Genomic DNA, 21296 nt, shown 5'->3' with positions numbered 1-21296 from the left:
GTTTCTGTACACTGCACTTCCTCTCATTATGATGTATCACTGTATGAAGTTTTATTAAATTCCATCAAATAGTTTTCAAGTTATGCTCCGGACAAGAAAAAAGTAACAAAGGGCAATTATTCTGTAATTGGCTGAAATAGAATTGCGGTTCCTGTACACTGCACTTCCTCTCATTATGATCTATCACTGTATGAAGCTTTATTAAATTCCATCTAGTAGTTTGTAAGTTATGCTCGGGACAAGAAAAAAGTATTAAAGACCATAACTCTGTAATTAGCTAAAAGAGAGTTATGGTTCTTGTGCACTGCACTTCCTCTCATTGTGCTTTACCATTGAATGAAGTTTCAATAAATTACATCCAGTAGTTTGCAAGTTAATGTCTGGAAAAAAAATTAACAGCAAAAAAAAACAAATAAAGGGAAATAATTCAGTTATATGCTAAAGTAGAATAATGGTTCTTGAACACTGCACTTCCTCTCACTGTGCTTTACCATTGTATGAAGTTCCAATGATTTCCATCCAGTACTTTTCAAGTTATACTCCAGACAAAAAAAAAGTAACAAAGGGCAATAACTCAGTAATAAGCAAGAATAGAGTTATGGTTATTGTACACTGCACTTCCTCTCGTTATGCTCTACCATTGTAAGAAGTTTAATCCAATTCCATCCAGTAGTTTTTAAGTTATGCTGCATACAAGGTAAATTGCAACGGACCGACCGACAAACCCACCGACCACAGGGCGACTAAAATATAACCCCTTCAAACTTTGTTTGTTGGGGGTATAATTAAGCATACAGAGTTCCTAAGTGAAAGCATTCTTTAGTTCTTCAGCAGAAACCATTTATTCACATCAAGGTCACCGCGACCTTGAACTATTGAACCCAAAATCAATTAGGGTCATCAACTAGTCTTGAACAACTAGCAAACCAAGTTCTTTGGTGCAAGCGTTCATTAGTTATTCAACGGGAAATCGTTTTCACCTCGAGGTCACACTGACCTTTTGACTAACTGATCCCAAAATCAATAGGGGTCATTGACTACCGGTAGTCATGACTAACTGGCATACGAAGTATGAAAATCCTAGGTTTCTGGGCGGAAATTGGTTTTTCACATCAAAATCATTGCGACCTTGACCTTAGACATACGAATCTCAAATTGAAAAGGGTCATGTTCTGGTCATGACCAACTTGCATACTAATGAAGCTCCTGGACCCAAAGGATCTTCAGTTACTGAGTGGAAACCGCATGTTCACTTCAAGGTCAACCTTGACCTTATGATCTCAAAATCAATAGGGGTCAAATATTGATCATGACCAACCTTCTGGATATTTGCGTTATCAAACTATTGAGCGGCAAAAAAGTGTGACAGACTTACTGACTGATGGACAGGGCAAAGAAAAACGTATGCGTCTTATAGCGAAAACTTTAAATGAATTGTTTTTAAAATATATTCTCAGTGGGGTATTTCTTAAAGAGCAAAACAGAAGACGAAACAATAAAGAAAACAAAGTGCATCATGTTTTATTTCGTTCTGCATAAGATGTCTACACCAAACAGGGCCCGCAAACGGACCGGGAGGGCATCAACAACGTACAAATATACACATAACAACGGAACAGCCTCATAAACACATGGTAACAGAACGAAACAGCATCGCATACATACATACATACAAAGGATCATTGTTATAACTTATATGTCATAAACAGATTGGGACTGTGCTCTATATCATAATACAGAGTTGTACAAGAGCATTTAAGCGGTTGCCAGCGCTCGTCTGTTTTTGTTTTCGCTCTAGGACTTCTTTTATCAACTTGAAAAATATTTCAGCCAGTTTTCAGACTTTCTAAATTTTAGTCAGAGTTATCTGACTTTCTACATTTTAGCCAGAGTTATGACACTTTCTACATTTTAGCCAGAGTTATCAGACTTTCTACATTTAAGCCAGAGTTATGCAAATTTCTACCAGGTGACTTTCATATCAGGTTGAAGTGTTCGCACGACATCAAGTCTATGAGAATACATTTTTTTCGGCAAAAAAGGACAAGCAAATATTGATGTAATAGTTCAAAGATTTCGTATGACAATTTTCTTGATAACATAGTGAAGCATCACACATTCAATGCATACATTTTGGCTATTTATGTCAACTACAAATTACATGCATTTTGTATTGAAGGAATGAAAAATAATGAAAACTTAACAAAAATGTACAAAGTAATTACCTGATATGTCGGAAATTTTCTTAAAATAAAGAAAACAACAAACAGGACTTCAAAGTAATTGTGAAAAAATAATAATAAAAAATACTAGTATAGTATTCAAGCCAGTGGTAAGGGTATGACTTATTCATTGACTAAAGCCATTTCAAGCTATCGGCCATTTTAGGATACATGTAGTTCTACTTAAGCTTATATGCCAATTTGCTCCATTAGTTAACAAGTACAAATATACAGTGTTTTTCTATAGCTAACATTAATAACTCCAAAAAAGTGGTATCAAAGTTCAGATTAACTAGAAATGAGCATGTTTGCTTCATTCTCAATTCTGAACAGTGTGAATAGTTTAAGTGCAAGTAGCAACCTGGTTTTATTTTGTTTTCGTTCATCCCTTTTTATGTCATATTGTAATTTGCACAAAAAAATGTTTTATGTTTAAGTGTAAAAATGAAATAAATATTGTTTAACCAAAATTGACATTTCTGAATATTATTATATTTCGTATCAAGTTCCTCCAAAGATATATATCTCCATGAATTTATCATGGAATGGTGTACATTCCTTCTCTCTTGGTTGTGAGTCTAGCATTGAAGTCACAGTAAGTCCTATTTTAAGCAATGTTTCAATAATCATCGGCAGCCAATGGTATAAAACTGGGTAACTTATCCACGGGTTGTCTTTTGGTTTGTTTGCACATGAAAGCAATGTCATTGGTCAACATTTATAATTGGATAAATATCAACCAATTAAATTCATAATGGCTAATTTTAACCAAACTAAATAATGAACTCGTTTTATGTAACTGGCTGATGCAGCCAATCATATAAAACTAGTGAAGTATTTGGTTTGGTTAAAATTAGCTAAAATATTAATGACTGGTCAATATTAATAATTGGATAAATATTGACCAATCATTAAATATTTTGGCTAATTTTAACCAAAGCAAATACTTAATCAAATCATTAAATGTGCAGACTGGCCTAAAGATAACCCGTGGACAATTATCCAATTGGCTGCTACATGTAGCTTTTCACAATGTAGTTTCACAATTATGCAATTCAAAGGGCACCTCCCCATTCACAATAAATTGAGAGAAAAAACACACTGACATAGGTACAGTAGCTACTTCAGCTTTCCTGAACACATCGTTAGAAAGGCATTTTTGAGATTCATTCGACAACCTTGAATATTCAATAACAAAAAACACATGTATGAAGCAATGTTTACATGTAGATCTCAACTTCCTTACCAAGTAAGCACAGACATAATTCTACTGGCTTCAGATGTGACACAAGTATTATTCATCTTCACCTTGGCAATGTTTTAATAAAGAATCGAAGCATTTTGAAACTACAAAAATGATAAATCTGTGAAACTTCTGTCAACGATAGTAAAAAGTTGATTTATTTTGTTTTCTCAACAGTGTTTTCAATGTTAATTCTGGTTTAACTACGAAAAATATAAAACTTATGCAAATATATATCCAAAGATGACTTCACTTTCAGAATACAATCTTTATTGAAACAGTCTTCATAAGGCTCCACAATTGGTCTTTGTTATGTTAAGAAGCTTTCTTCTTTTTTTTTATTCAAACTGATAGTCCTACAGAAGATAATAACACTTTATAGGGAAAAAAGGTTGTATGTTGCTATCTAAGGCCTTAAAATGAAGATACATGTGTATGTGCAAATTCTTGTAAGAACAAACAGTGGTTTAATATCTTTAAAAAATTAACATAATGGCTATACAGCAGAAATGGAGCAAATATAGAAAAACAAATGAAAATATCTGATGAGTTTAAGAATGAATATTGACCATAATGTGTATTGCACTGACACAAAAGATACACGAGAACTGGACCAGTGGTGCGGTGAAAGCAAAATGATTCCAAGTGCTTCTGTACATGTGTACATGTATTTCAAGTTGTATAAAACCTTGTTTGCTATTACCCACCAGGGTGGTTAGGGTGGATGGCTGAAGGGACAGGGGATGTTGATGTGGAGGTGTTGGTGGATTAGGTGGTACAGAAGTAGTTGAACAATAACAGCCACTAAACAATAGAGATATACACAACTAGCTGTATATGCAGAAAGGGACTGACTTCTTATTTTCAATATAGTCAAACTGCAGTTAACCTCACTGAATGAGGAATATGGAAACAAATCACTTAATTTTTATCTTAAAAAACAAAACAAAGGTGATCTTCACTTGTTTTACAAGTTATCTTCATTCGTTTTACAGTTAAAACATTACATTCCCCAGTATAATGCAATATTTCAAAAACACTGCAGATATATAACCCAAATATTTAAGATGCAAATCAACAATACAGATATTTTCTACAAATCAGTAAAAGTTTAAGGAAAATGACTTCTAAACTAGCCATAAAGCTGATTTGAAAGCCAACTGACTTCGAGCAATATAAGCTTGTAGCAAATGTGACGTAAATACTGGTTGTGAAATTGTTGGTAGGAAAATATTCTTTGGTAGAAAAAGTAAGGGAAAAGCATGTCAAGAGCACTGCCTAGCGAACGCCAACACTCGCCTATTCTTTTCTGATGAAAAGGGGGATAATTGAACAATAGTTAATGCCAGAGTCATAGGCCTTGTTTATCATGTGCGTTTTGTCTCTGGCAACATTTATACCAAATTATATTTCTTATTTCATCATCTTGAATGTACTATGGAGTTATGGTAAACATTTTTTTTTTAGAAACAACGCCTGCGACAACACCAAGGCTTTGATATTATGTCTTCATTTTTCTTTTTTGAACAACAAAATAAGCTAAATAAAAATAATTATCTCAATGTACATATCAATAGACTGTAAAATCATCAACATATCCAAACCTCTGAAATAGAATTCAGTATTAGAAAGACAACGACTGTCAGACAGCCTAAAATGAATAAACTTCCATCAAATACTATTATGAGTAACATGTTTCAACAGTCATTAATTGTTCAAAATTAAATTTTATCCAATTGGATGGCAGTTTTTCTTAAAATTACTGTACAATTATTTCCGTTCTTCTGCAGTCAGCCATTATTGATTTTAATCATGTGAAATGGTTGATTCAAACAGAGGCTGGGTCAGTAGACGAATTATTATTCAAACACTAAGCTGGTTTAAGGGCAACTAGTATGCATTATTCACTTAAATGCTTCCAGGCCCGTTCATAAAAACCTTACCTTTAACAATTACTTAATGGGCCATTGATTTGAAAAGTTTCATGAGAAATGGATCACTATACATGAACACAAGACAAGATTGGTTAAACAAATGTGTCTTCTAAAAATGGCATGAACAATTCCTGGGTATTAACACTAGAGATCTAGGAGTTGCTGGGTCCATATTCACTAACAACTTGAATTTGAGTTAGAGGCTCAAGACACAAAAACGTGAATTCTTGAATGTCATAAATTATCTTTAATGAAATTTCTTAACCCTTTGCATGCTGGGTAAATTGTCGTCTGCTCAAAAATGTCGTCTGGTTTATTCTATTTTTTTTTCAATTTACTTAAAACTTTGGGCATATATTGACTGAGTTGCAAGCAGCTTGGAACCTGACCAGGCGCCAAGTTACTCGGCGTGTGGTCTGGTTCCAAGCTGTTTGCAAACCCTTTAAAATTGCCATCAGCAACCTAAGGGTTAAGACATTAAATATGTCAATAATTGTTAAACATTGTATTAGCAACATATATGGCAAGCATTTCAATTACTGTTGTTTTTTTATATAAAGATTGAAATAAATTGGAATATTTGCAGATTTAAGTAAATGGGACTCAAACTAAGGCCTAAAAAAATAATTGGTTAGGGCTACATCCTTTTCAAAAATATGTAGGGTAGGTAGGCTTTATTTTTTATTTTTTTATTATTAGGTTTATATAAGAATGCCATATTCATCAAAGCAGAATGGTGTTAAAGTTATCTTCTGTGTAAGCATTTAAAGTTTTAAACTACATATTGAAAAGCAATTAAAAAAAAAAAAATATATATTTTTTTTTTTTTACTTTTTCATTTTTTTTTTCAAACTGACTATAAAAACGGTAGGGTCGGCGCCTATTTCGTAGGTAGGGTCGGGTAACCCGAACCAAATGTATTTTTTTTCTAGGCCTAAGAAAAGCCTAAATTGAATTCCATTGTTAAATGCTATTATAGGAGCAAAGATGGTAAAAACTGGTCTACGTGTTACAAATAATCTGGCCACGATTTCTCAAAAATGTCCATCATTACAAGATTAAGCTATGCTCACTATTTTTTTTCTACAATTTGCATAATATTTTCTTCTTAAGAGGTTTTTCAACTTTAAATTGGAAATATCTTTATCATTATGACAATAAACCATTCTTCATTTATCAAAATCATATTTAAGTATGCATTTGGGCTAATTGCTACTTAAATCTCTTAAGCTGAAAAAAGTTTTTGAGAAAATAGGGCCTGTACTACAATCAGACACACATCATTTGTCAAAAGAAGCTACATTATAAACATTATGATACATTTAAGAATTCAGTTTTTGTAGCCAGAGTCTCGAACCAAGACCCATTGAATGACGGACCCAGGCCATGACACACACACAATATGCCTTTATAACTCTCACATGTGTACAGTGTACATTAATGCTAACAATGTATCTACAGTAACGTAAACAGTAATTGCACAGGTAAAAATTCACAAGTCAACAGGTGAAAATGTAATCATATAACAACGGAGTATACATTCATGACACTTCATAGCATAGTGGGGAACCTTGTCATTTCAACAATTATTAAATATTTGTATTCATACTAGAATCTAAGCTTAAATATCATTGTGCGGTAACGTTCTGATCTATATTATGCTTAGCAGTAATTTTGTAAAAAAAATAAACATAAGAACTTTAATAGTATAAACTTTAGGTGCCGCCATCACAATTTCTTAAATTTCAAACACAATTTGTACCATAAACAACAAGTAAAAAAGGCAATAAAACTATTTAGATATAAAAATATTCTTTTCAACAGAACAATTATAAACTCAAATCCACTAATCCACATTCAGTACAATGGCACTCAAACCATTCATCGTCATTTCTGTGGTTCGCTAAACACAAGTGTCCGATATACTAAAGTCTAATAGTTTCAGTTTGTATGATTTTTTAGAATGTGTTTTCAGTGCTTGAGCGGCAGTGCCGGGGTCCGGAAACACAACACAGAGGCGGTGATTGGGGGCTATAAGGCCCCCTGTGGGTGGGGGGTCCGTGAGCCCAGACAGCCCCTCTCTGGGGGCAATAGGCAGCAGCTTGAGGGCCCCACCCCGCTCCAGCAGGGGGGCCATTACCCCAGGGGCATCAGTAAAGGTGAGACGGGGGGAGAAGTCACATACCTCCAGCATGTGGCTCGTACCCACTACCCCACGTCCACATCCTGTAAGTAAAGAGGCAAAGTTGTAACATAGACCTTAGGTGACCCATATTCAAAATTGTTCTAGACAACATAAAGACAAGTATTCTGACCAAGTTTCATAAGAACTGGATAAAAGCAATTGAATTTATGACATAGAATAAAAACTTGAAAGCAGAATTTTCTTAACACCATGCCCATCTTTTTGTCATTCTATAACTTTTCGTTCAAAAATCCAGCTAATTATAATCAATATACTAACGTGTAATAACTAAATGGTCAATTATTTCACCTATCTGAAATCAGCTAGCAAATACTTTTTAAATGATACCATTTTCATGGTGATCACCAGGCATCAATATTTAACAATGGACCTATCAGAGAATTAACTCATTTGTCGGTCAGTTCCTTAACATGCCAAGCAATGAATGCATTATTTTAAGACAGAAATAGATATAAGAAATCTCAAGATGTATATACAGATTAAAATTATATTTTTGTAAAAAAAATTAACTCTCTGATTCTTTAACATGCCAAACAATAAATGACCCAGTTAAGACAGAAAAAGATAAAAGCAATCTCAACCAACAAGATACATTTACATTTTTTGTAGAAAATTTTAACTCCCACAAGTGTATCTCTCAAACAAAGAGGTATATATCACAATCCTTTTCAATTCAACTAAGATAATCATGGTAACAGTTGCATTTCAAACAGAAACAAGAGATGTTTGTCAAACATTATGCCCCCCCCCCCCCCCCCCGAGTGCCATGTTGTCAGGATTATAATTTTATGGACAATTGAATGATATATGCATGGACCCAAATGACAGCTGATTTGTCACTGACATTGGATGCCGTTGAGGCAGTTTTAAGATTATGACCATTCAAAGTTTGTGGATAGAGTGTGTTATGACCATGACCTTTGACTCTATGACCCCAAAATCCATAGGAGTCATCAGCTGGTCACCAAAAATCTAAATATCAACCTTGACCTTTGACCCGATGAGCCCTAAAATCATAAGGGGTCATCTACAGTTCAGACACAACTCCAAGTTAAGTTTGAGGGCCATGGATGCAGGCATTGTTGAATTATCACTTGTAACAGTTTCGCATTCAAGATCACTGTGAACTTGACCCAATGACTCCTAAAATCAATAAAGGTCATCTCCTGGTCAGGCCCAACTTCCATGTCAAGTTTGACGATCACAGGTTCAGGCATTGTTGAGATATAACTGCAAGAAGATTTGTTAACTTTTTTTCATTAAAGGTTACTGTGACCTTGACCTGATGACCCCCAAAGTCAAGAGGGGTCATCTACTGGTCAGGCCCAACCTTCACATCAAGTTTAATGACCATAGGTCCAGGAATTGTCAAGTTTGCCTTCAAGGTCACCGTGACCTTGACCTTTGGCCCAATGACCCCCCAAAACATTAGGGGTCATCTACTGGTAAGGCCGAACCTCCAAGTCAAGTTTGAGGGCCATGGAGGCAGGCATTGTTGAGTTATCACTACAACCTTTTATCGTTCAAAGTCACTGTGACCATGACCTTTGGCCCAATGACCCCTAAAATCAATAGGGGCCATCTACTGGTCAGGCCCAACCTCCAAGTCAAGTATGAGGGCCATGGGTGCAGGCATTGTTGAGTCATCACTCGGACAATCTTTTACCATTTAAGGTCACTGTGACCTTAACCTTTGACCCAATGAGCCCCAAAAACAATAAGGGTCATCTACTGGTCAGGCCCAACCTCCAAGTTAATTATGAAGGCCATGGGTGCAGGCATTGTTGAGTTATCACTCGGACAACCTTTTACCATTTAAGGTCACTGTGACCTTAGCCTTTGACCCGATGAGCCCCAAAAATCAATAGGGGTCAGCTACTGGTCAGGCCTAACCTCCTAGCCAAGTATGAGGGCCATGGGTGCAGGCCTTGTCGAGTTATCACTCCGACAACCTTTTACCACTCAAAGTCACTGTGACCTTGACCTTTGGCCGGATGACCCCCTAAAACAATAGGGGTCAGCTACTGGTCAAGCCCAACTTTCATATCAAGTTTGATGACTAAAGGTCTAGGCATTGTTGAGTTATCACTCGGACAAGCTTTAAAATTATTTTACCATTAAAAGTCACTGTGACCTTGACCTTTGACCCGATGAGCCCTAAAATCAATAGGGGTCATCTACTGGTCAGGCCCAACCTTCATATCGAGTTTGATGACCATACGTCCAGGAATTGTTGAGTTATCACTTGGACAAGCTTTGGTCTACCGACGGACGGAGCGACGGACCAACAGACCGACCGACATGTGCAAAGCAATATACCCCTCTTCTTCGAAGGGAGGCATAACAAAAAAAAACAACCTCAGAGCAAACACTTACCTAATTTTATTTAAGTCAAACAAGGGGCATAACTTGATAATCACTAAAGCCATAATTATGGGCCTTGTTTTTCCATGTTCATTATAATATTCTCTAGCAACATGTACACCATATTTCTTTCCCAATATCTGAAAATAGTTTTGAGCTATGACCAAGATTTAAGGTTTTGCACAACGCTGACACTGCCAACTACAACCACCAAGGCTATTACATTACCTCAAAAGATTGAGCTAAAATCAGATGAGCTGAAAGTCAAGACTAATGATAAACCGATGATCCAGTATCATCACTGCAATTCGCAATTGTCAGAAGTCAGCAACAATCTACAACTTATCAAGACAGTGCAGTGCCACGAGGGTAATAAAACAATAAACATGTGATACAGTCACACATGCATGTAAATGCAGACACTACCTGAGTCTTGGGTTGTCAGGGGGACGGGGCCATCTCCTGGCTGGGAAGACCGCAAACTGTGAGGTTGACTGGTACTGGGACTGCTGGCCGAGAGAGAAAATAGAGTGACCAGTCTGATACTGGCTGGCAACATTCACAGCCTGCAGCCACTAACACTGACATGCCTATTACAGTAACTGCTACCTTTAACAGGGATCAAAAATGAGCACACCCTTACCTTTTTACAGGGTTCAAATTTGAGCAAAGGCCAAATGCTAGTAAAATTCTTGCTTAGTCTTGTTCAAACTGAAATATTGCATATTTTTTTACAGCTCAGAATGCTGTAAATTTCAAAGCTAAAAATTAAGGTAAGTTTGGGTTTATAAACTTCATTAAACTCTTAATTGTTTGATGACAGTTTTAAAGTGGGCCAATATAGGTTTACAGTTGATAGATGCACAAAGGTAAACATATTGATTTTAATGCATTAATGATGTTAATTTCAGACTAGGCCAAGACATCTATTTTCTTTGACTTCTGTAATAGTTAACTTTTCTTTGACCATTATGATATATAACGTTGGTGCTCAAACATATTAATGCTTAGTACTAGTATTATTCAAGCAGCAACAGAATAATAGGCATCTCTAGCAAAAATGGCCACAAACCTGAACCAAACTTAAGCAAATGAAGTAGAAAATGACTAGTGTAAGATAGCAATATATTTCATGGAGTAAGCCATATAAAAGTGATATTTCACAATTGGCTTTGCTACCACGAGTGAAATATTTAATAAGGTGTTCACAAAGTGAAATATATTGCAATCTTAATCCAAATTAAACGTTCTTTCATTTCATGCTTGCTTTTCCTAAAAAATGATTTAATTGACATTTAATTGCGAAACACTAAATATCAACTTAATCAAGTCATACCAGAAATGATTTCGTGGATTTTTGTAACCATCACTATGTGCATAGACGTTAATTTTTCAAAACCGACAAAAATATCTTAAGCAATGAAATTATATACAGTCAAAATGCGTTGGCTCAATATCGCTTGGCTCGATTTCCTCGTTGGCTCGAACTTGAGGTGAAGGACAGGTTTTTTTTTTACTCAATATAAGCATAACCGCTTATATATAGGCAGCCAATGGGTCTCGACTGTATAGATCATTTCACTGTCTCAAACTTATTCACTGTTATTTTTCAATAAACCACTAAAAAGCATGAAATAAAATGATATTTTAATTGCAGGGTTTGTTCAAAACAACATTAAGAAAGATATTCAGTGCAGAGAAAATAGTGCATTACAAGAACAGAGATTGCTTAAAATGTTCAGGAAATTACAGATGTGCAATTAAAATCACGTTGTGCTTCAGCTATCATTGAATCAAGCCATAGTCTGTAAATCTGAAGAATTTGGAAAACAAACAAAATACCACATATATATCCCAGATACTACAAGGGAGATAACATTAATACACTAATAAAGAAGCCTAAAAATATTTACTTCCCTTTACTTAATACTAATTTTTTTCACCCAGTAAGTCGCTTTGTGGAAAGGTTTTCAATGTATAAAGCAGGACAGACTGTCACCTACAAATCTCCACAAAAGCTCAGAGGTGTATTTAATTTATAGTTAAAAGCATGTTAAGTACATATTTGAAACCTGTGTACCAGGTTGAATGTACACTCGAACCACATTGGCTTGAACTTGCTGGGCTTGATTTCCTTGTTGGAATGAAAAGGATTGATTTCTTTAAACTGAAGGTATGCATTCCCAGTTAGCTGGAATTTTCTGAGGCTCAAGGTACTTTCACCAATCCCTGAGAGTTAACAGGGTTAGACTGTTGTTTTAACTGATTATTATGTCCAACAAAACAAAGAGATAAGCTTCAGATGACAGACTGGCTTGATAATACAGGTCAACAACATTTATAGGCAATATACACAGATATTGGCAGACCTGATGTCTCAAATACACATTTACCTTCTAGTTTGAGGCAGTATGGGTGGGTTGGGGGTGCGAATAACGGGGTGGTATTGTAGCCGAATCTCACCTGAAATGGTACATTTGTATAATGATCAGGACTGTTTATAATACCAAGTACTGGGTTTTTTGCCAGGTTTAAGAGGGCAGGGTGCTGCAGAAAAGGAAACAAGCCTGCAAGCCCTTCACTAGTAATATTTCTTCCAAGCTTGCTTAAATTCTGATTTTTATATAGGAGGGCTTGTAAAAAGATTGGATGCCATGCAATAGTATAAGAATTCAGGCTTGTTCATTGAACAGTTTAATTTAGATGACTGAAAGGGACAGGGTGTTTAAGAGTGCATTGCATTTGGGCTATGTAGAAAATAAATATAACTCGTTAAGACAGATGTTAGAAAATGTGTTTAATTGAAGTAATTTTAGTTTCAACTGCCAGATATAATGATGTTCCTATGTATTTATAATCAAAATATGTTTCAAACAAAACAAATGATTATTTGATTTTATTAGGGATGCAAACGAATATTCGATCAAACATTTGGTATTCGAATGTCAAAATCGGTATTCAAATTTTTGATGTTTTGTTGTTGAATAAAAATAAGAATAAATATTTTGCCTATAACTATGTTGTTGTGTTTAAAATTTGTTTATCTTGTTTTTACAACGACTGTCCCATAATACAAGAGGTGTGAATGTGATCACAATACACTATACACGCGTCATATGTCATTAAGGGACATATCGTAGGGGTCTATAAAAAGTCCCCGTAATTTTACAATAACTGGCTGTAAGACAAGTGACACAAAATCCAATTATTTTCGGTAAATCTAAATGCCTCTACCAATTAAGGAATAAACTAGTTCCTGAGTTGGTTTGTTTTTTCCATAGTTATTTTTAGTAGAGGTCAATCCCAGAACGAGGCTGCTCGTCCAACGGAAAGACCCTCCATTGGCGTATAACGCCATTTGACGCGAAATCCATCTAAGTTTATGTTGTTTACAAATATAATAGAGAAATATAAATTAATAGAAGTTTTGTTTTTTTCTTTGTTCATAATGTATTACTTTTTGTCTATCTGAAATGCAGAATTTCAAAGGCGCGACAAAGTAGCACTAAAATGCCCCGGCTATTACTTTACCGAATAATATAATTGTTTGCCACAATTTTCAAAAATTTAGTTTGGTTATCGAATATTCAAATATTCATTCGAAAGAATTACCGAATGTTCGAAGATCAATTTTGCCATTCGTTTGCATCCCTAGATTTTATATATCTTGAGCATTCAAATTAATGAAGACTTTAGGGTGCACATGCTGGTCTCTTTGAGGGCAGAGGGGTGCTGCCAAACAAAGGGCAGGGTGAAGAACCCTCCAATAGCTCTTTAGCTAAAACCCTACTAGTACTGATGACATTCGCATTATAAATATTAGGAAATAATAAATTTAAGTTTCAAAGGACTATCCGACTAATGTTATTGTGTGCATGTATTTATCATATCATAAAAACTATATACATTTATATATCATCAACAAAAATGCACCAAATAACTCATACCTTGTGAGTGTTGCTGTGGTCTAAATGTTGCCTGGGTGTCCCCCGTGTCTGTTTCACATGCCCCAGCCTCACCCAGCCCGCGGGCACTGACCGTCACATGGCCAGCCTGCCCGTTGGGTGACCTACTCACTCCTGGCACCACCAAAGGCTGCTGTGGTGGCTGAGATGGCTGCATCTGCATAGGAACTTGCATATTGGGGCGGTACGAGAGGGGGTGGTGGAAGGGCTGGGCTAGGGGCATTCCCTGGGCGGCATGCCCGGGCATGGGCACAGTGTGGGCCATGGGAACAAACTGGGGCGCAACGGGCCTTATGGGCGATGTGAATGTCTGCTGTTGGTGGAAATGTGGATTGTGGCTCGTCATGGCCCCCTGGGGAGAGGGGAAGGTCATGTAGTGGGCTCCAGGGGAGGGGGTCACTGTCACATTGGAGCCCAAACCCACACCCTGTACAACACCCTGGGGCTGTTGGACCTGAGCCTGCTGTAGTGTCATGTTCACATTCTGAGTCACTGTGCTGTTTTGACTAGGCGGGCTCGAGCTTTGATATGTGATGCCATTCTGTCCCGTGTACATATACCCTTGTGCCGGCTGACCAGTGTTTGATTGTTGTGGGTTTTGATAAGTATAATACATTTGAGACTGGTTCGGCGCAACGACTGTCTGTTGCTGGCTATTATATGACACTGGGTATGAAGAATAAGCACTATTGTTTGTATCCGTGGGGCTAGTCACATTATACAGACACTGATAATCACAACTCTGGGCCATAACACCTTGTGAGGTTACACTGTACACCGTATTTCCCGAAATATTCTGATTGCCATACTGTGGACAAAACTGTTGCGCATGTGCGGGTTGAGCCCCACTGTCAGGCTGGACTCCCCCTGGTGTTGGGCTGTATCCGATCTGCCCCTGGGGGACGTGCCCAGGGCCGGGGCAGTAGTTTACAGGGCACATGTAGCGGATACCTGCCTGACCAGGCACTCCTTGGGAAGTCTGGTAGAACACACCCTGAAATATAGAACAGTAACATAAGTGGACATTGAAATATTTAAAGGGGCTCTCACTTGTTTAATTAATATTAATTAATATATTGAAAATAATATTCAAGTCGCAAGTTTTGGGTATGTCTGCAATGACATAATTGCTAACTGCGTATATTTCAATTTAACAATAATTATCTGAAATGAAAGTACTTGAATCAGGAATTATCAAGATTCTCAGATCACCCTGCCCATATATAATGTATAAGCAAGGTAAAAATAGACCTGCAACAAATGGTCATGAAATGTTTGCACCTTCAGCTCGAAATGCAGTTAGACATTTACAATACAGGAAATGTGTGAAATTCAACAAATGTAGATAAAAAAATTGAAACAAATGGAATTATTTTTATATAGAAAAAACAAAACAAATTCAGGAGCAGGGAAAATGTTCGACACAACAGGAAAACCGAGAACGACATAGCGAGTTTTGACTATATCAACATGTGAACCATTATTACCTGCTGCTGCTGTTGATGAGCCTGCGGAGTGAATACCTGCGCCCCTGGGTTGGGTTGTGAGGGGGTCTGCTGGGGAGGTTTAACCCCAGGGTCTCCCCCTCCCCCACTTTCCACAGAGGACTGGGGGGTCAGCTGCACTACTGACAGCTGCTGACACATTTCAGATGTTTCCAGCTCCTGTGGAAATAATATATTCTTGGTAATTAAGTTAATAGTTTTTAGTTCCTCATTATTTTAATAAACAAGGGCTGAATTCAAACAGCAATTTAGATGGAATTGTGAATTTAGTTGAAAAATTGCCTTTTTACTCATCTGATTTATTATATAAAATATGAGGTTCAGACATTGGGTGACTGGTATATTATCTTTACTGGTCATGGGTGGCTGGTATATTCTTTACCTGCGAGGTCCAGTCATGGGGTGACTGGTATATCTGTGAAGGACTCTGTGATGGCAGTGGCTGGCCAGGGGTGAACTTGTGCATCGTACCATCAGGGTTTCGGAATGGCTGACCTACCGTGTATAAAAACATTCAAAGTACAATATTCACCATTGCCAGCTACATATCAAACAATGTTCGAGCCAAGCAAATGATCATATTGGTGACTATTTAATTAATATGATGCCATAATCAATTTTGACCCCCAGGGCAACAAGAGACCTGTTTCATGACATGTTGTGTGCTGGTATTTTAACCATGATCTGGCAATTAATGTGTATATGAATGCCTACTCAGCTTTTGATGGGATGCCAGCAACAACACCTCAAAAGGGCATGGTGGAAATGCAGCTTATAACAAGGACATGTTAATAACAACAAATGCTATGATATGATAGTCATATATAATTTATTCTTCTTCCTTGTAAATAATTTGTCACAAAGAAGCTTACATTATGCTAAATTCTATGGTTAACAACTATAATAGAACTGAATGATGATAAAAAAGATGACCTCTGTCTAGAACACATCAACAAAATTACAATGTAACAAACCAACTCGGAACTGGGGCTATTTTACAGAATTGTCTTCAGTTAAAATTGTACTTTTTCCTCAAAATCAAACAAAATTCTGGCAGGTAGAAAGTCATATGCTTAATGTATATGCTACATTTCTCTTTTTCAAACAATAACAATTCAAAGTTTGAGACTTCAGTTAAAATAGTTAAAACAAATCTGAAGATAATTGTGTAATATAGCCCCTAGTGGTTGAAACATAACTGGAACCCATTACCTGTTGGAGGGGCTAGATGGACAGGTGGGGCTGTTGGAGGGGCTAGATGGGCAGGTGGGGCTGTTGGAGGGGCTAGATGGGCGGGTGGGGCTATGTATATAGAGAGGCAATATAAGTGTTTTAGTGGAAACTCATAAAATATTTTCATTTATTCTAAGAGATTAATTTTTCTTCCATGAAATAAAGGGTGAAAAAGCAAGTAAATTATCACACTTGCGTCAAGTAATTGTATCGAAACCAGTACTCGTTTCCCTTCTGATAGGAAATGAGAAATTAGAATAAAACTATTGTTCTCTCTGGTAAAAGATGGAAACCAATTCCTATTCCACATGTCCCACTCTTCACCTCTTTAAAATTAAAGTCACTATTGAACTGTTATCAAGTCCATTAAAGTCAGTCTTATACATGTAAATATAGGCAGTTGATGGGTAAATATCATATGAGCAAATGATTTCCAATAGAATATTGATTCTTGATTAACATTCAAATTCATTCAATTGATGTATTAGTTCATTCACAAAAGTCAAAATCACAAACGTCCCCTACCTGTCTGTGGGTTGATGAGGACGCTGCCAGCCGGGATAGATCCCGGATCAGAAGCCACCCAGTACACCTGCTGACCTGGTGCCGGAATCGAACCTGAAACAATAAGGCAGCAATGTGGAATTGGCAGTCACTTAAAAGTCCAGTTAGAATTTACTCTCCTTTTATTCATATATTAGCAATATCTTTAATGAAGTTCCTGTTTGTTGATATAAGTTTATAAGGCCATCTTATCAGGGCGTACAACGAAATATCATCAGATCAATTTTTTTGACTTTAAGATGAAATTAAGGTAACTAAATGAATTAAAAGTTAATCATACAGGTGGTTTGGAAAAAATAATTTTAGAACAAAAAATTACAATTTTGAAAAAGTGAATGTATGATATATCACTGATGAGATTCACCCCTAGACTTTATAATACAGTAAACTACATGTAAAGCGATTTGACCGGAGTTTTAAACAAGATAACAACATTTTTTCTTAAGCATTGAAGGCCTATAAATTACCATTAATCAAATATTTTTTTAGTGAGTTTAAAGGAATAGGGTTCACATTGTCTCGGTATTAAAACAAGACTAAGAACATTTCTTGTTCTAAGCATTGCAAGCCGAAACATTACCATTAATAAATGCCAACATTCATAAAAATACTAGAGCAACTAAGTGCAACAGAATGTTTAAAAAGCAGCAGTTGTAATATGCAACTAAAGCAAGTGTAAGGCAATGCCTTTTTTAATTGCAGGTATGAAACGGGCACAACTCTATTATTAATACAGAGTTATGGGCCTTGCTACACATGGTCCAATTGTACCGTGCAGCATGTGCACCAAGCTTCATGGGAATGTCATGAACAGCCAAGGTTTGCATAATGCTGCTAACGACAACATAAAAATTCTATAATCAAGTGTGAAGGCTGTTTTTTTAAACATCAGCCAGGCAAGTGACATAAATGGCTCTGGTGGTACATCAGACTTATAAAAGGGGCAGCAATACTCAACAGGTTATTCAAACCAATGACTTATTCTTATGTAGCTACATGTTATCACATTTCCATTTTCATTTTTGGGAATTTATTGGAGAAGAAATGAAGGCTTATTGACAGCCTGAAACCTTGGAAAAATCATGTCCATATAGAAATCTATATAAATCATAATACTTAAATATCCGGAGCAATTCGAACACCCGACCTGCACTAAAGGCAGAATGCCTCACTACCCCAGTTAAATCTTCCTCAGCACACAGACATACTGCCATACACTTACAGACAGCATTTTCTGGGTGAAAAGGATGAAGAATCAGATGTAGATGTATCTCTTTAAACATGAAATATTACTACCAATAAATGGCTCAAATGGTACATCAGACTTACAAAAGTGGCAGCAATACCCAACAGGTTATTCTAGCAGATGACTCCTTCTTATTCAGCCACAGAACAATTTTCAGTTAGGGGAAATAATCAGAGAAGAAATGGAGGCTTAATGGCAAACTGAAACCTTGGAAAAATCATGCTCTATTAAAGAAATCTGTATTAATCATAATACTGAAATATCTGGAGTAATTCGAACACCCGACCTGTACTAAAGGCAGAATGCCTCACTAGCCCAGTTAAATCTTCCTCAGCACACAGACATACTGCCATACACTTACAGACAGCATTTTCTGGGTGAAAAGGATCAGAATCAGATGTAGATGTGGAACTTTACCAAGTCAGATTAATCAATACATCAAGTTTGCAAATTTCCTATTGAAAATGCTCAAAATCAAAAAAGTAATACAGCAGATGCCAGAGCATATGCTTTTTTGTAATAAAAAGAAGCAGCATTACTCAGCAATTAATATAGTCGGAGTTATGGGCCATGCTGTTTATGAACATTATACATAAGCACATTATTTCCATAAATATCTTTATTTTTGGCATGTATGGCTGAGGTTTTTTCACATGGACAACACTGCAGCTATGACAATAATAAGTGAGGTTGTTTCCACTTAGAAAAAAAACATTCAAGCTTATAAAACATGCCAAAGCAACACATTAAGCAGCTGCACACGAACTAATCAGCAAATTTAAAGGTGCACAAAATAGGTTGATGCAATTTCTTTTAATTTCAATTTCATTTCATTATTATGTATAACACATATGACTTATATGATAAAAACAAAAAGTATATGATTAAGGTACAGATAAAAATATAAGCCTTTGTAAATGGTTGTTTTGAATTAATAGCTACATGGCCTCAAATACCCAAGTTAAAAATAGCACCCAAATATCGCTCATAATTTTTATATGAACCTAAATCATACACATCATTCAAGTCAAATGATTGTTTTTCATCAACCTGTATACAGCGCCTTTAAAACCAATGATTAATTATCATAAATAAGCATGTACATATTCCAGTCAAGGTGAGACTTTAAACATCACACCAACTGTTCAGCATTATACTGTAGAAAAAGCAGGCAGAAAGTTTCAGCTGCAAGAATAATCATGTAGCATAAATGACAAAAGTTGCTAAATTATAAAACATAGCAACAAAACAACAAAGCTGCCCTAAAAAGCTAACTGCAGGCATGTGTATGGGAAAGCAATGTAAAAATTCCATAAAAAGCACAGCATCTATAACTCGGCAGGCAGAACTGCTATGAAAAAACAACAAATGAAAACAACACAAATATACACGAAGCAACTCTGAACAGCCAGGCAAAAGGGATGTGCAGGAACGTGAAACAAAACTGTGGTGGAGGTGCATGTGCGTGTATTTTACCCTGCTGCTGAAGAACGGGGCCGACAGGGCCGGAGGAGCTGGCCCCTGAGATGGAGGAGGCGTCAGATTGGTGACATGAGGGCGAGGAGAGCAGCATTGGCCGCATCAGCCCGCCTGGCATCCCATACTGCATGCTCAGGGAGTCTAACCAGGATATTATAGATTCGTAAACTCTTTTCTTACAGTAAAAACACACAAACAAAATGTAAAAGTTGACATGAAATACAAAACCAGACCTTTCATTATGCTTTTACCCCTTGCATTTCACACATTATATTAATCGATTCAAATTATTGGCGCCACATCTCGAAAATATCTATCATGTTTAATGACAAGATGATTACATACTGAGCAGTTTTATCCAGTAAACTACGCATATTCTTTGGCAAAACATTCAACTAGCCGAATACCTTTGCTCATGTATCATTAATCGATATACTTTTATCAACATGTTGGGAATGGGAGCTTAGCTCCACCTAGTCACTTGTCAGAGGTTGTTTGTTAGATCAGAGGTCGTAAACATTTAGATTATAATTCCTGTATTTATTGACTGTATAGTTCAATAACACAACCAGCTTGGTGTTAATTATCCAAGTACAGAACACATCAACATTCATACAAATCCCATTACCATTTAAACATATAATTCAACTGCCATTTTCACGGACTCGACAATTTGACACTGTAGTTCTACATTTTTCTACTACCAATATATTATATGCAGACATTAGAACTCCCCCTACCTGCTTTTGAAAGACTGCTTCCCCTCATGGGTGATTTGAGATTCTGCAGCATGAAGGTCCCAGTGCCCCCGAAACTGTTGGCCTTAGGCACAAAAATGCGTGTAGGCCTGCCAGAACTGTCTGTGCCATATCCGCTACTGTCGCAGCTGCTCCAGGGCTGGTCATCCCTTGAACTACTTAGGCTCTGGGGGCGCTCCATCTTCTTACTGTGGGTGATCAATACAATATTAACAAAAAATGGTCATTATCATGTGACTAAATCTCTCAATTGGTTTAACAGTTATGTAATAGTTGAAGTAACATTTTAATGATAAAGAATGGGCAAAGTCAGTGTAGCCAACAAGCTCTTTTTAATCATTCAATATTACTTCAGGTCATCTTACTGTCTAGGAACACAATCTCACTGGATGCCACATTGTCAATACAAAATCTGACGCAGTGAATGTGTATTGCAAAAGGGGCACTAAGCCACCTTTAATCACCCACGAAAAGTTGGAATTCTTAATGATTAAGCCAAGTGCTTAATGATAGCCTATCTGCAATTTCATTGGCTGAAAATTGTATTCTAAGAATATTTATGTGAAAGAGGTAGAAT

General features: G+C 36.6%; 1 protein-coding gene across 8 annotated transcripts in view; it reads right to left on the bottom strand.

Annotated features, from left to right (window-relative positions):
- Positions 1-1507: 1507 nt before the first annotated feature.
- LOC128240274 (cAMP-regulated phosphoprotein 21-like) overlaps positions 1508-21296 on the bottom strand; it is a 69430-nt gene continuing 49641 nt past the window's right edge. For 5 of the 8 annotated variants that reach the window (XM_052956836.1, XM_052956837.1, XM_052956833.1 and 2 more), the window contains 9 exons: positions 20702-20907; positions 19959-20102; positions 17198-17290; positions 15822-15934; positions 15422-15598; positions 13917-14928; positions 12363-12432; positions 10396-10478; positions 1508-7625 (listed from right to left, as the gene is read on the bottom strand). In XM_052956836.1, coding sequence (XP_052812796.1) covers positions 7303-7625; positions 10396-10478; positions 12363-12432; positions 13917-14928; positions 15422-15598; positions 15822-15934; positions 17198-17290; positions 19959-20102; positions 20702-20907 — 2221 coding nt within the window. In that variant the 3' untranslated portion in view covers positions 1508-7302. The remainder of the gene's footprint in view (positions 7626-10395; positions 10479-12362; positions 12433-13916; positions 14929-15421; positions 15599-15821; positions 15935-17197; positions 17291-19958; positions 20103-20701; positions 20908-21296) is intronic. The other 3 variants (XM_052956834.1, XM_052956839.1, XM_052956840.1) reach the window with 3 other exon arrangements.

Source organism: Mya arenaria, chromosome 7 (assembly GCF_026914265.1).
Source record: "Mya arenaria isolate MELC-2E11 chromosome 7, ASM2691426v1".
NCBI lineage: Eukaryota > Metazoa > Mollusca > Bivalvia > Myida > Myidae > Mya > Mya arenaria.
This window is presented reverse-complemented; position numbering and strand designations above follow the sequence as displayed.